The sequence below is a fragment of the Physeter macrocephalus genome, chromosome 14 (genome assembly GCF_002837175.3).
Source record: "Physeter macrocephalus isolate SW-GA chromosome 14, ASM283717v5, whole genome shotgun sequence".
Lineage (NCBI taxonomy): Eukaryota > Metazoa > Chordata > Mammalia > Artiodactyla > Physeteridae > Physeter > Physeter macrocephalus.
Genome location: NC_041227.1, coordinates 49,634,322 through 49,650,678, shown reverse-complemented (window position 1 = coordinate 49,650,678; position 16,357 = coordinate 49,634,322). Strand labels below are relative to the sequence as shown.

General features: G+C 46.0%; 1 protein-coding gene across 1 annotated transcript in view; it reads right to left on the bottom strand.

The window, feature by feature from the left end:
* CREBBP (CREB binding protein) overlaps positions 1 to 16,357 on the bottom strand; it is a 101,794-nt gene that overhangs the window by 54,921 nt on the left and 30,516 nt on the right. Inside the window, exon 3 of the mRNA XM_028498013.2 lies at positions 6,452 to 6,628. Within this exon, the coding sequence (XP_028353814.1) occupies positions 6,452 to 6,628 (177 nt within the window). The remainder of the gene's footprint in view (positions 1 to 6,451; positions 6,629 to 16,357) is intronic.

Genomic DNA, 16,357 nt, shown 5'->3' with positions numbered 1-16,357 from the left:
AGACATTTCTCCAAAGAAGATATACAGATTGCCAACAAACACATGAAAGGATGCTCAACATCACTAATCATTAGCAAAATGCAAATCAAAACCACAATGAGGTATCACCTCACACCAGTCAGAATGGTCATCATCAAAACATCTACAAACAATAAATGCTGGAAAGGGTGTGGAGAAAAGCGAACCCTCTTGTACTGTTGGTGGGAATGTAAATTGATACAGCCACTGTGGAGAACAGTGTGGAGGTTCCTTAAAAAACTAAAAATAGAACTACCATACGACCCAGCAATCCCACTATTGGGCATATCCCTGAGAAAACCATAATTCAAAAAGATTCATGTACCACAGTGTTCACTGCAGCTCTATTTACAATAGCCAGGACATGGAAGCAACCTAAGTGTCCATCAACAGATGAATGGATAAAGAAGATGTGGCACATATATACAATGGAATATTACTCAGCCATAAAAAGAAACGAAATTGAGTTATTTGTAGTGAGGTGGATGGACCTAGAGTCTGTCATACAGAGTGAAGTAAGTCAGAAAGAGAAAAACAAATACCGCATGCTAACACATATATATGGAATCTAAAAAAAAAAAGGTTCTGAAGAACCTAGGGGCAGGACAGGAATAAAGACGTAGAGAATGGACTTGAGGACACGGAGAGGGGCAAGGGTAAGCTGCGACGAAGTGAGAGAGTGACATGATAGATACACTACCAAATGTAAAATCGATAGCTAGTGGGAAGAGGCCACATAGCACAGGGAGATCAGCTCGGTGCTTTGTGACCACCTAGAGGGATAGGATAGGGAGGGTGGGAGGGAGACGCAAGAGGGAGGAGATCTGAGGATATATGTATATGTATGGCTGATGCAGAAACTAGCACACCATTGTAGAGCAATTATATTCCAATAAAGATGTTTAAAAAAAAAGAAAAGAAAAGAAAGAACGAACCCTTGTAGGAGACTGCATTGGGGATCCCCACAGGAGACTCTGTGAGAGTAACTGATGATGAGGCCCCTTTGGTCACCAAACTTTCTTAGATTAGATAAGCCCAAGATGTGTCCCACTTCGAAACAGTGCTCCTTTAAAACAATCCCAGACCCATCATGAAGGTCAGCAATGACCTAATTCACAAATCCAGTGCCAACTGATGTCTGTATTTCCCTCCTTCCTGCAAATGCTCCCTTGCTCTCCGTGTTAGGACTTTTTCAGGCGAAAAAGGCAAGAAGGGTAATGTCACCAAGGAATCAGGTGGCCTCCTCTTCCAGAGGACTGCCCTGGAACAACTCTCCCCCACCCCATGCAGTCTCATGCAAATCTCTCCTTTGAGAAGGCCCACATGGACCTTGAAGTCAGGCCACAGAAAGACAACCCAACCTATACCCCTGCCCAAACCTGTTCTTCTTTGTCAGTAAAATTTACATAATTTTGAAATTTTTATATCCATGTGAGCTATCCTAGAAAACTGGATAGTGAATATATATTTAATAGTTGTCACTCTTATTAATTCCAATTATGAACAAGTAACGTAGTTAAGTACACATGCTGCGTCTTATTAGACCTAAAACTTGATTGTTTCTAAAATACATCCTGATTTCAAAGATGCTACAAATGTGAAAAAAATTTGCATCTTAGAATCATGAAATACAATATAATAATATGGTAAAAGTTCTAAGAAGCTTCAAAAATCTGTAGAAAGTTCAGAAATTACAAATAAAATGGACAAAGACAGAGCTGCAACGAAATCCATGTGAAAATTTAGGGAGATGTGGTATTTGCTTTCGGATACTGTCCTGGGGATATATATGCCCTCAAAAGGACCCCATTTGCAACAGGGTCTCTGAACCTTCTGGAGCTCCAGGCAGCACATCCCAGAGGCAGCCCATAGACCGTGGTGATCAACAGGTCTCCATGACTACGGGCCACACTTAAGTCTCACGGAAGATGTTCCACGCTTCCTGACCGTCCCACAGATCCCCTGCATATTCCAGTGATGCTCTTTGGCCTTCATCTCACTCACCATCTCAGGAGCCACCATCTCTGCCTGTCCAAACGATCTCCTGTCTCGGCTTCAGTGACATCAGTCCCTTGCTGTCCCCTTTGCCAGCTCCTCCTCTGCCTGGTCACTCTTCCCGTGCTCCCCTCTGAGCCATGGCATCCACTCCACAGCCCTTCTACCATTGCATACTTACCGCCAGCTCCCGATGGACAGTGGCTGCCCTACTTGTATGTCCATCCATCTGCCTGGCCTCTTCACCTAGACATCTCACAAGCATCTCAAGAGGAGCATGTCTAAAGTGGAATTACGAATGCCCTCCCCTTCATCACCCTTCTCCCAGTCTGTTCCTCTGCTACCTCTGTAAATGGTCCTGCCTCCCACCAAGTCATCTCACACGGTGACCTCACACATCCACTCTAGTGGCAAATCTCATCTGGTCTCCTGTCCCCTCTGTAATCAATGGCCTCCAGGCCCCCATCTCCGCTAGCCTAGAGCACTGCAGTGGCCACTGCCACCCATGGCCCTCCTTGAGACGGCTCCGGCCCAGCCCCCAATATCCACTTCACACCGCTTTCCTCTCACCCTTCCCACTGGACTTCTGCTGGCTCCTACACACGCCAACGCTCTCCCAGTGCCCTGGGGTCTCTGTGGCTTCTGCTCATCCTTCCAATCTTGCCCTTAAAACCCCCTACTTGGTGCGGCCTTCTCTCTGACGGCTCCACCTAAGGAGGTCCCTGTGTCAACTTCAACCTCTCCATGCTACTCAGACCTGATGGGGCAGTTTGCGTTTGTAATTATTTGTTTTCCATCACCACCACCCCCAATTTCACGAAAGGGGGTGAGCTCTACGTAACTCACACCAGCACTCCAGATGCACCTGGGCTCAGAGAAGGTGCTCAACAAATGAGACGAGTTAAAGGAACGGCCACATCCCTTCGCTTCCTGAGCACCACCAGTGCTGCGGGAATCCTCTAGGAGAGGAGACAGGCATGAGTCCCTCGGCCAGTGACCAAGTGTCAATCATCCCACAAAGAGCTCAACCAAGGCACCAGGTGATTCGGTATCAGAGTCCTGAGCTCAACTGTTTGGTACACTGAACATAGCTGGGCTTTAAAAGACCACTCCTCAAAGCATGACAAAAAAAACAAATATGTTCAAGGTTCCAAATTTTTCTTTTTTTTTAATTAAAGAAATCTAGATCTTTGGTAACTGCTCTCCCTCACTGTATAAAAATCTCTGGGCTCCAAGGGGCCAGAAACAATTTAGAAAACTCAAGGAAGACAACAAAACATGTTTGAGGAACTGCAAATAAGCAATGTAAACACACCCCAAAGGGCTTGGAGCCACTAAAACATGACACCAGGACATACTGAAGGAGCTTTGGGCCTTGCAGACAAGAAGTTACATAGCCCTGAACGAACCTAAAGCCCTCAGACCCTCAGCCTCTTCATCTGTAAGATGGGAGGTGTAATGATGTCTTTCAAGAGGCTGTCGAAAGAATAAGGTAAAACGCAGAGTGAGAAAGCACTTAGAAAGATATTAGGCAAATTATGTGCACTTGCTGCCCTGCTTCTCTGTCAGTCCCCTCTGGTTCCTGTGCTGTGCCCAATAGCGTGAAGGCCGTGGCTGGGTCACCTGGCCTGGTGAAGCCTGCCCCGAACCCCGCGGTAAACGTCTGAGGACTTCACTCCAAAGGCACCAGCTGCGGATCTCTCCAAGCGTCCACCCGTGCCCCTGTGGGAAAGTGGTGGCTAGGCTCCCATACACCAAGATACTTCCCCAGTTCACCATGCGGGTAGCCTGATAAGGCCAAGGCGGGGGGAGAGGGGGAGAGAACTGGTTTTATCTGTTAGATGTCACAGACAGAAGGATGAGATGTTACTGCTACTGCCTCCCCCAACCACTCCCCAGAGCAGGGGCTTTCAACTGGGGCCAACTATAGGGGGGTCGGGGTGGAGGGCTGTGAGCATCGAGTGGGTGAAGGCCAGGGATATTGCTAAACATCCCATAATACACAGGATGGCCCCCACAACAGAGAAAGATCCCACCCCAAACGTCAACAGTGCCAAGGGAGAGAGAAGCCTTCCCTAGCCCAAAAGGCCCCAGCCCAGGCACGGGTGGAGGCAACCAGAAGCCTCTTTCTAGTCTAGTCTGAACCTGCCCTTGACAAGCACACCACTCTCAGGAATTCAGTCCCCTGGAGCCGCAGAGGCAGGCAGAGGAACCTGCAATGAAAGGATTCTGCCACTAAGTTGGGGGTAAAGGAGAAAGGATGAAAAAGTGGGCCTGGAGAAGATTTAAAAAAAGAAAAGGGAAGAAAATGTTAGGTCAGGGTTTCTCAGACTACAAAACACAGAATGTCTGTGAAAAGCAAACACTCTTACTCTGAAGCCAAAATGTGCTCCAGGTCACTGACCAAACCCAGGTGACAATCAACAGTACTGAAGTCCACCCTACTGCCCTCCCAGTGAGGACTGGAAAAGGAAAGGCAGGCAAGAACAGGAAGAGCAGGGCTGGGGATCCTGGCCTGCCGCCCCCAGGGCTGAGAGGAGCCGCGTGAAGGGAGCAGTGGGCTTTGTTGTAAGTTCTGGGTCTGTAGGGCCAGGAACAGGGCAATCCTGGCAACAAAAAGTTACTGGTAGGAGAGAAGCAGATCCAGGAAAGTTACAGGGGGATGATCAGAAGAAGAAATAAAGAAGTAAAAACTTGAAGCAGCTTGAAAACAGATCTCATTGCTTGTACCCTTTCTTTTTTTTTTTTTTTGCGGTATGCGGGCCTCTCACTGTTGTGGCCTCTCCCGTTGCGGAGCACAGGCTCCGGACGCACAGGCTCAGCAGCCATGGCTCACGGGCCCAGCCGCTCCGCGGCATGTGGGATCTTCCCGGACCGGGGCACGAACCCGTGTCCCCTGCATCGGCAGGCGGATTCTCAACCACTGCGCCACCAGGGAAGCCCCCCTTTCTTTCTGAAGAAGGAAGAATGTAGCAAACTGAGAGGGAATCTGATTAGGATACCTCAGTATCACTCCCTTTTCTGATTTTTTTTTTTGTGGCTGTGTTGGGTCTTCGATGCTGTGCACAGGCCTTCTCTTGTGAGTGGCGGCTACTCTTCGTTGTGGTGCACGGGTTTCTCATTGCAGTGACTTCTCTTATTGCAGAGCACAGGCTGTAGGTGCATGGGCTTCAGTAGTTGTGGCTTGCGGGCTCTAGAGCACAGGCTCAGCAGTTGTGGCGCACGGGCTTAGTTGCTCCGCGGCATGTGGGATCTTCTTGGACCAGGGCTCGAACCCGTGTCCCCTGCATTGGCAGGCAGATTCTTAACCACTGAGCCACCAGGGAAGCCCCTTTTTCTGATTTTTAACAAAAACAAAGAGAAAGAGATCCAACTCTTCCTGCTTCCAACAGCCTCAAAACTTCTAAGTACTGTAAGCAGTCAATTCCTTAGTTTTGGCAAATGTACCAAGGTTATAGAAGATGTTAACATCAAGGGAAGTGGGTGATGGAGATATAGGAATTCTTGGCTGTATCTTTACAACAGATACTTCAAATTAAAGTTTTTTAAAAATCAAAAGACAAAAAGCAACTTTTTCTGAACATAATCTCCCAGCTTTCTTCTGAGCCTTCCCAAATCACTCTGCACAACTATGTGGATGGCAGCCCTGGCAGGGCAGGCCCAGGGGAGAGGAGAGTGGCTGCTCCAGGCCCTGACCCATCGCTAAAGGCACATCAGAGACACAGAAGCCATGTATACATGGTGAGGTCCGACAAAAGAACACACTTCCCCTTAGTGGCCGGAATTAAAAGAGATGCCATTTTGTGGCACAAAAGGAGCTATTTTCCCATTAATATCTGGGTTAGTTAGGTTGAGAGTTCCACGGGTAGTTTCTATTTTATAGGTAGGGAATCTCAGGGAGAATGAAGACATGTGAAACCATCTGTCAAGTCAGACAGGACACACACATCTCACAGACAAGGTACAGTTCTCTGAAGATAAATGTCCTTCGTAACAGAAATGGATGGACTTCTACTGACAGCTTCAACCACTAACAGACGGGAAGTGTAAAAAAGCCCGTCTCTCCAATTCTCTTGGCTCTACTCTTCGTTGCGGTGCACAGGCTTCTCATTGCAGTGACTTCTCTTGTTGCAGAGCACAGGCTCTGAATCAAGAGGGTGACTCTGGAGGAAAGTCAAAATGACTCATGGAACATGAACCCTCTCCCTCCACATAGGGACCTCGGGAGGACTAGCTGAATCATCTTAACTAGCCCCTTATGGGCAACTCATCACAGAAAATTAAACTCACTGAGAGAGAGTACGCATAAGAAATACAGGTTATTTTCCTTTCACCCAAGACACACTTTTAGTTGCAGATCTTCACTGTCAGCACGATAAAATCCACACACCAAAGCACCCACTGGAGACCCACAGCTCTGAGACCAAGGGCAACTTACCATGTTTGGCACGTTGGTGACTGAAGCATTCTTGATGTCTGCAGCAAAGGGAGGCAAGCTATTGACCATGCTCTGCTTGCTGGGCAGCTGAGGGTTCACTCCAGGGGCTCCCATCTGCTGCCCTCCAGTTTGACTAAAGGGTTGTCCAAATGGACTTGTGTTACCAGTCATTCCCATCTGAAACAAAAAGAGCAACGTCAGCCATCCTGACGCGACCACATATGAAAGGAAGAGCCTAAGAAACACTCACTTTGACCCACTGAAGCAAAAATCATTACTTCCTGTAAAATCTTCATTTCAATTATAAATTAAAGGCTCATTCTCAGGGTTCACAATTAGGATTATGAACAGAGCAACTTGCTCAAACAGCTACAGACTAAAGGCAGAAGACTAGTGAAGCTGCTCCCAACAACCCCATCTGTCCCCTCCTCCTAAATATCATCCCAAGAGCCAGCACTTTTCCACCCTTACCCCTCAGCCATACTCCTCACGCCAAGTCCCCTACCCTGAGAGTGGCACCGACCCATTAAGATCATTTGGAAAACAAAAACTTCCAGAATAATGACAAAGGGGAGCTCCTTCAGTTTAATCCTTAATTACTCTGTAAGTAATTAGTTTCTTTCAGCTACCACCCCCCAATCAGATTTAAGTTTCCATTAGTTCAAAATGCACAGTAGAAATACTGACAAAGAAATGATATAATGTCTGGGATCTGTTTTAAAACCTAGTGAGGCAAGGGGTAGTGTCGATGAAAAACGACCGGACAAACGTTGGTGACTCCTCACCAGGGGACAGGTGTGTGGGGGTGTTATACTAGCCCCTCTAATATTATACGTATTTGAAGTTTTCCATAATAAAGTCTTATTTTAATTACAGTGAAATAGAAGAAACTGTATAGTAGATAAAGCCAAGAATGGAAAGGAGGAACCCCACCTATGCCACGGGGTGGGGCAGCAACCAACCACAGGAGTCAGAGATCCCCTCCAGTCAAGAGACCCTGGCCAGGTTCCCGCTAGACCCCTCAGCTCTAACCTCCACATGCATGAATCCGGGAATCCCCACAGTGATGCCCTGCTGCTCAGCCGCCCCTTCTGGAGAAGCAGAGTCTCATTACTAAGAGAGTGGCTTTTCTAGTCTGCCTGCTTTGCTCTCTCACGAAGTTGTAACAATCCATCTGCTGCCTACTACTGCCTGCTCTACTTTTCTGGTGTCCTGGTGCATTTGATGTTTAGAAACTGGGAGGAAGGAGTCTCCTGAAGGGAAGACCCCCCTTCCCTAGGGGAGAGAGTTTCCATTCAAGAAATCACAGCTCAGTTCTCTCCACCAACCTCACAACCGTTCACGCTGGTTAACTCACGTTCCTTCTATGGACCTTTATCTCACCTGAAAGATGAGTGTCTTGCACAAGACAACTGCATTACTTCTTTCAGCTCTAAAATTCTAGGCTGCAAACAAACAGATGATCAACACAATCGACCCTTTCCTGCTGAAATGTCCGCATAAAAACACAAATAAAACCAAACTACTGTAACCAAAAAGATCCTGTCCTGGCATTTTCATACGTACTGGTGGTTTCCACATATAGCCCTCACAGCGGTACTTCTCAATTTTTTGAAAGTGAACACATTCTAGCTGCCACTTTTGCCTTATTTTCTTTACTTGAGTAAACCAAAACAAATTTAAATTCAACTGAAATTCAAAGTCAACCTGAGAAAACTGAAACAAAAACAAATTCTTTATGAAGCCCACCAAGTAGACTCAACTCTGAATTCAGATGATTTAATCAAGGCAAGACTTAATCAGCAAACTTTTAACATAAAGGACATTTCTGATTCTCGACTAGGTTCCTTCAGTTGTTATCTGAAACTCAGAAGAACTGAAGCAAAAATCTATATTTTCAGGAAGTGTTACACTAAATTAACTCCACGTAATGATTACTTCTTGTAGAATTCTGCACAAACTCAAACACTGCTCTCAGAGCCCCAAGAATCTGGGGAAAAAAACATGGTTATAATTTCCATTTCCCAAATTTCATTTAAAATTTCTCTACTTAGGACCAAACATGTCAGAAGACACATGCATCAATTTACCCTCCATGAATCCGTGCTCACAGTCAGCGTTTACCTAGCGCCCGCTATGAACCAAGACCGGTTCAGAACACGTTCAGATATAATTTTCCTACTTGTCATAGAGCTTGCTCCATGTAACCAATCTGATAAACAAGAAAAATCAATGTTGTTTTGGAAGTTTCTAGTACTGATGAATCAAAGTGGATGGCAGCTGGGGGGTGGGAAAGGAGAGGCAACTGTCCTTCCACTGACGCCAACTGTCCAAGGCAGTCAGCCCTTTGGTGTAGAGAGGGACATAAATACCAAGAGGTCAACGAGCTTCCAGAGGGGACCTGTGCGGCTCAAAGTTCACCAGCCCTGTTAAAAACGTCTAAGCCTCTGCGAATATTGGGACGGTGTACACAGGATCGCCTTGCCAGGGTGAAAACTGGGTGGGTGTGTGGTCTGGTCAGTTGGCTACTACTTGCCTGGTGAGCCTCTGGGACAAAGCACCAAAGTGCTGTGGACACTGACAGATTTCATCAGGAAATCTGTTCTCACCTTTTCTTCTTGGCCATTCCAGAGTGAAGGAAACCTCTCAACATGGTTTCAATCCTCATGGGGCAAGAACCAAGGTAAAGTCAAAGATCACAGACAGTAGGTAAGGAATGGCCAGCTCACAGGAGGCTATGTGTCTAAAAAAAAAATTGGGGAAAATCCCACCCTCAGCCTATGACAACACACTCCAAGGATGAACCAAAGCAAGTCACAGCCACCTTTGGGATCGGGCTCCAAGGTCAGGGCTCAGCTCCCTGGTCCAGGGCCAGTCCCTCCTTAGCATCAGAGCTAACAGAGGCCCAGGTAAGGACAGTCCTCTAACAGGCCACCCAGCCACATCAGCCAACTAGGCCCCGTGGTCCCAACTATCCCCTGGCAGAGCCTGGTAGAACCGGAAGGCTGCTCCAGTCCTAGCCTGCAGTTTTGAGTAAAAGCCCTTCACTTCTAGAGATTCCTAGATTTCTGATTTCCTGTCTGTATCTCTTTTCCTTTGATCAGATCGAACATTCCCAAGTCTAGCTAACACATGTTTTTTTAGCACCAACGTGTTCTTTAGCTCATGATGAAATAGTATAAATCGAGATGTTTGTCTAACTCCAATTAATAAAATCAACGTATTTCTTTTAATTTCCCAAAAGTTACTTGATAGCAATTTAGTAAACTTTATTTTCAACCGAAGTTTATCAGATTCTGGTTTAAGGCTGCTATAGAACCAGCACACAATCTTTTCAATAATATTCAAAAAGTAGAACAGTAGAACAGTAGGCAACTGCTCAGTTAATGGTGCAGTTTATATAACATATGAACAAATTAAAGCCTACAGAATATTTATATTCTGCCTCATTCAGCAACAGCCCATACATGTTAAAATATCCTTTCACTCTATTCTTCCAGAGCCCTTTTAAGCATTTAATTCAAGTTCAATCTTAGAAAATAGGAAAAGTTAACTATGGTAAGTACTGAAAAAAAAGGCAAGCTCTCCCATAAGGAAATATAAATTAAATAATGCTTTATAGGTCTACCAAGTATTCCCATGAAAACGCATTCTTGTAACCAAGTGTATCAATCAATCATTTGAGAACCTACTTACTCTGTTGTTTGTCTATCACTTCAACGAGACAATAAAGACATGTAAACTACAGTCCCTGTGTACCAGGGAAGAACAAACTAGGTAAGAAGGTAAAAAAGACAACCTCCCCCAAACCCCCCAAAACTAGTGCCAGATCCTGAGGCCTACCCCCTGCCCCAGGATGGGATTAGGTATTAGCCTTGGCATGACTCTAAAGCATGAGACCAGATGAGGAAACCTGTCTTTAGGGTTTAGTTCAAACAAACTTGAACAATGCCTACAAGAGCCTCATTATGAAACAAAGATAGCATCCGCAGCAAATTCTGTTGACAGCACCTGGCCCATCAATCAAAAACTGCTGAAGTTCTGAGCTGTCAGGCAAGAAGGTGAACGACAGACATCACAGAAGAGGGACAGAGTAGACGATGCTTCTCTACTCTGACAGACACATACTACAGATATGCTATGGAAGGTTCAAAACAGGACACGACTCTGTGGCAGTATTTGTCATAATAATATTTATGACAACACATCCTAAATCTATCTTTGGCACAAAACCAGGATGAAACTTCTTGCCTTCCTAGAACATACGTCTCCTCTGTGTCCTTGGGCCCCAGTACATAGTGGGTATCAATTAGTATTTGGGGAAAGAACCAAATAAATGAACACTCCAAGAGACCCACTGCATCATGCAGCCCACCCCTCGGAACAACAGAAACCCCAACATCAGCCCTGAGGGCAGCAGGGGAATCAAAGAACCATGCCCCAGTCACAGAAGCCAAGCACAGATAAGGGTCACCACTGGGTGAAGCGGGCACTGGGAGAGGCAGCAGAACAGGCTCCTTTCTGTTTTCTAAATAGTCACCACGAGGATCTCAGCTACTAGCTGCAATGGACAGGCTGTCAGTCCACTGGCCTGTGCTCAAAGGTTGAGTACAAAGAGCATATGCACTCGGAGTTGGTTTTACAGGACAAATACGATTTTGTGCCCCATGACAGCACAGACAGGAGCCCGGCCTGGCTGTACAACAGGCACTCTGTGCTTACGTTCACTAGGCCAGCAAACCTTTGGCTTTGGTGCAAGGCCTCAGCCAGGCCCCAGCCCAGAGCTTCCCACTGGTGCACTGCGATAATGGTCCATCAGCCTCCATGGTCACCTGTGGCTGCAAACAGCCTCCTCTGCTGACCTCAGTGTGGGACAAATGTTTCATTTTCTACTTGTGTCATGATATGACAACTATCAACATAATAAGAGAACAAGCCGTGGGCTGCAAAAGAGCAGGGAGATTCTCTCCACCACACTGCACTAACCGGAGAAGATCTCTACCACTTACCTAACTCATCTAATCAAATAAGGTAGTAACTGAAAACCCAAAGAACTAACTAGGGGTGTTAAGGAGAAGTAACAATGATCATGTAAGTTTCTCCCCAGAATAGGTTTCTACAATAGTAGCAAGCCAAGTATTCCTTTTCTTGCTCTTTCGTAGGAAAGTGGGACAGAGAAACACTTTCTTTGCAGTTAGGGCCACCACAGGTTGTAGCTCCTCTACCTTCATCAGCAGCCCAAACTCCCTTGGGATGAGATAGTGGGCCTGGGCCTGCCTGGGCAGTCCACGGCAGGCAGGGGTGCCTGGGTGGAAACGTCTGTACACATTTTGTGTGATGTGCATTTTTGAGAGAAAAGGTCCATTATTAGATTCTCAAAAGCAGTCCTAAGATACCTTAAGGTTAAGAATGCCTGCCCCTGGGGAAGGCAACTCCCTCTTCCCAGACCTCACACACCCCTGCCACATACGGGCCTTTCCCAGTAGCAGATTCCCGTCCAGAGACGTCAACCACTCACGTAACAACCACCCTCACAAATGAACTCTCCCCAATTTCCATCTCCAATCATCCTCTTGAAATGCACACCCACAGGAAGGATCAGATCATAACTATTTTTGAGCTAAAAGCTTGATGGGGGACACACTGTGTGACCATTTGAGAATATCGGGAAAGGGAGGTAAGAGGGAAGATGTTCAGGGCTGGAGCAGGACAGCCAGAAACACGCTTCCACTTCATGATTTTACTTAGAGTGCACCAGGGCTTCAGAAATGCTTCAAGTGGCAACAAATGCTGAGTTTGATGTGGTTTCAATGAGCCCATTTCAAAAGCTGAATTCTTCAGCAGTTTTCCTCACACCTTGATATACACTTAAAACCAGACTAGGGCTTCCGTGGTGGCGCAGTGGTTGAGAGTCCACCTGCCAATGCAGGGGACACGGGTTCGTGCCCCAGTCCGGGAAGATCCCACATGCCATGCTGCGGAGCGGCTGGGCCCGTGAGCCATGGCCACTGAGCCTGTGCGTCCGGAGCCTGTGCTCCACAACGGGAGAGGCCACAACGGGAGAGGCCACAACGGTGCGAGGCCCGCATACCACAAAAAAATAAAAAAATAAAAAAATAAAGAGGTAAAATGAAGTGATTAGGGTGGACCCTAATCCAATATTATCATAAGAAGATTAGGACACAAACATACATAGAGGGGAGATTATGTGAAGTTACCAGAGAAAGAAGACCAGTGTGTGTGTGTGTGTGTGTGTGTGTGTGTGTGTGTGTGTGTGTAACTGGTGTGATGCTGGTCAGGAAACAGACAGAAAGAAAACAAAATACGGCCTTCAGCGATAAGCTTAGTAGGGACAATAAGACAGGTTAGCATTGTCAGCTGGAAGGCCTCAGAGAGTTATCTAGTTAAAATTTACACTCCGTGGATGAGGAAAGGGTGGCCCAGAAACCTGAGGAACACAACAAATCAGCTGGTGAACCTGCCATGATGCTCGCCCTGCCCTGCCCCTCCTAGAGGAGCCACCGCCGCTGCAGGCTCGTTGCCCCCTCGCTTAAGCAGAGCCTCAGCTCCTCCAGGCACACCCAGAACTGCACTGCCCGGACTCGCACTGCCGAAAGGGACAGGCTCAGTCCACCAAGACCAGGTGTCAGCAAACTATGGCCCCAGGACCAAAGCAGCCCAATGCCTGTTTTTGAAAAAAACAAAACAAACAAAAGTTTTATTGGAACATAGCCACAAATAAGATTTCATTCTAAGAGATAGTAGGACGTTGTGGTTAAGTACAGAGGACCTGGTCTGCAGGTGGCTCTGCCACTTGCCAGCTGTGTGACCTTCGGCAATTTACTTAAACTTCTCTGTGCCAGAGCTTTATCACCTGTAAAATGGAGATGATAGCACCTCCTCTCTTAGGGTTGTGTTAGAATTAAGTGGATTCACGAACATGAAGCACCAAGAAGAGTGACTGACATGTAGCAGGTGCTACAGGCGCTGGCTAGTATGTTATTATTTGGCTTTGGTGGGGAATCATTTTACACTAGATGTAGTTTCTTTCCTAAGTATGCTTAGGGTACTAATTAAAAAACTGAACATTTTTCAGAGACTGTGTGATGGTGGAATGGTTCAAACAGGTAGGATCAGAGGGAGAAGCCAGCTGGGATTACTGGCATTTGATTCTGAGACATTTGCAGAGGAACATGAAATAAACTTGTGACAAAAACAATCTTGTGCATTCACCAGTTGTAGAAATACTTTTAACAGACAACTATGTTCAAATTGTCCTAGTAAATCACAAAATTTCCAGTTTCACTGTAGATTGTTTTCCAGCTTAAAAAATAATTAATACTCAGAATGTTCACTTGGAACTTAAAATAGATCATAAGCTGTAACAATATATGATCAAAATACCCTAGCCTAACCTTCCTGGGTTGAAATTTAAATCAAAACATCAAAGAATTGAACAAGAAAGAACATTTTCACAAAAAAAGAGATTGATGCGACTCCCACTTGCAAGCCGGCCACGACAAAGCAACGAATGTTCCATCTGATGTGGCTTCGACCTAACCTGACAGGTTTATTAACCTGAAGTTTTCAGCATCTTTCTTCACATGCTGGTACACACATAAAACCACACATTCATATAAAGTATGTAAAAACAACACAATTTAGGATGCCATGAGCAAAAAGCTGCCAAATAATTTAAGAGTCACAAGTATTCACTCTTTTCAATGACCAAAAAAACCAAAAAACAAACAAAAAAACAAAGCCAAAAACAAAACACAAAAAAAACCCCAAAAAACCAGAACTACCCCAGAGTATGGCCATATCATTTGTAAAGCCAAAAGCATTTTCTCCTGGCAAACTAACATTGTTGGGAGAAAGCCAAGAAAAGCAGTTTTCATGGAAAGACATGGCTGTGTTCAGCTGTCTGCTATCACCCGCTTGCTCTTGGAATCCTTCCAATACCTCAACTTGGCAGATAAAGAGTAAGTAGAAATATGCAACAAATCGCAATGCCAAAGCCATCGCCTGGCTGTCCAGTGTCACCTGGAGTAAGAGAACTGGGAATGAGGACCCTGGGCATGTGAGTAGCTCCCCTCGCTGAACTCAACTCTCAGAAGGACGCCAGCTTTGAAAGCATTCAGGGAAATACACAGCCCCCAAGTCTGAACACTCTCCTTAGACTAATAAATCGCAACTGGAAGATGGGCAGAAGTATTTGCTGACTCTCATGGTACTGCCCTTGGATGATATGTGAGCAGAATGTGACTTAGAAAGAACAGTGGAAACTCCTAAAAGGAAGGTGACAGGACAGCAGATCACTGCCAAGGTCTCAGGCCTCATTTGTAGGTGCCCAATTGTTCTAGAAACTTCTAGCAACAAAGGCAGTGCCCTAACACTGCTGGTATCCCTCACAGGACACAAAAGTTAGACACACCAGCTCTCCAGGGTACAGTCTGCATTAATTCACAAGCAAAAGCACCAGGCCAAGGTCAGTGGGGTAACTAATCCTGACTCTGCAGCTAATCAGCTGTGTGACTGAGACAAACCTCTTGTTCCCTCTAAGTTTTAGTTCTCCTCAGCCGTGAGACACGAAGCATTTAGATGACCACTAGGTGATCTTTAAAGTTCCCTGTGATCCTGGACTTCCCTGGTGGCTCAGTGGTTAAGAATCCACCTGCCAATGCAGGGGACATGGGTTCAAGCCCTGGTCCAGGATGACTCTACATGCCACAGAGCAACTAAGCCCGCGCACCACAACTATTGAACCTGCGCTCTAGAGCCTGCGAGCCACTTCTGAGCCCAAGTGCCACAACTACTGAAGCCCGTGCGTTTAGAGCCCGTGCTCCACAACAAGAGAAGCCACTGCAATGAGAAGCCCACTTGCCGCAACTAGAGAAAGCCCGCGTGCGGCAATGAAGACCCAATGCAGCCAAAAATAAATAAATAAATTTATTTTTAAAAAGTTCTTTGTGATCCGAAAAGCCGGTGACTTTCTTGGTTTTAAACAATCAGCCCTTGAATTGTATGATGTCTGTACTCCTGGAAGGCCCAGCTACCCGCAAAGAGAGGCAGATGAGGACTCGGATTCTGTGTGGCCAAGTGCCGGCCCCTGGACTGGGAGGACCTCATTAAGTCTAGGCTCCCTGTGGGGTGGCCAGCAGCCTGTCCAGGAGACTGGGATTTTGTAGGGCGCTCCCTGCCACCCGCACTGCACAGGCCCCCATGCTTTCCACAGCTTCACATCCTCCACGACATTTCCCAGATCGTGTTACAGGAAGTACCACCAAGCCAAGGTGAGGGTGATAAAACTTAAATTGCCTTCCCTAATTCTTCAAGTCCTAACATTTTTTAGGTGGGAAAGCAGCCTCTTTAGGATTGCATCAAAGCCAAGTCAAGCCAAGTCCACAGTGGCTATGGAGAAAGAGGAGGAACGAGGAAAAGATGATAAAAGAGTAGGAGAGAAAAGGGAAAAATAAAAAAGCATTTTATTTTATAAGGAATGAATCTGTAGAAAGATGAATTTTAATTTACACTGCAGCTCAGCTACAGCACAATGGAACACAAAGCCAAGTTTTTAATAATCCTTACCCCGACACTCTACAGAGCAGCTCTCTCCTGTTAGGCCAAGAAGTACCCTACTCCATGGATTTACAATCCACTTGAAAAATGATGAAACAGAGCAGGCAGAGGAGACAACAGAGGAACAAGGTGACGTCCACACAGATAATGCGGGAATTCAGGGGAAGGAGAGGTAAAGTTGGGACTGAACAGGCAAAGAAGTCTGTAGGGAAGAGAGCCCATGATTATTTCTAGCAAAATTTTTTTTTTTTTTTTTTTTTTTTTTTTTTTTTTTTTTTTTTTTTTGCGGTATGCGGGCCTCTCACTGTTGTGGCCTCTCCTGTTGCA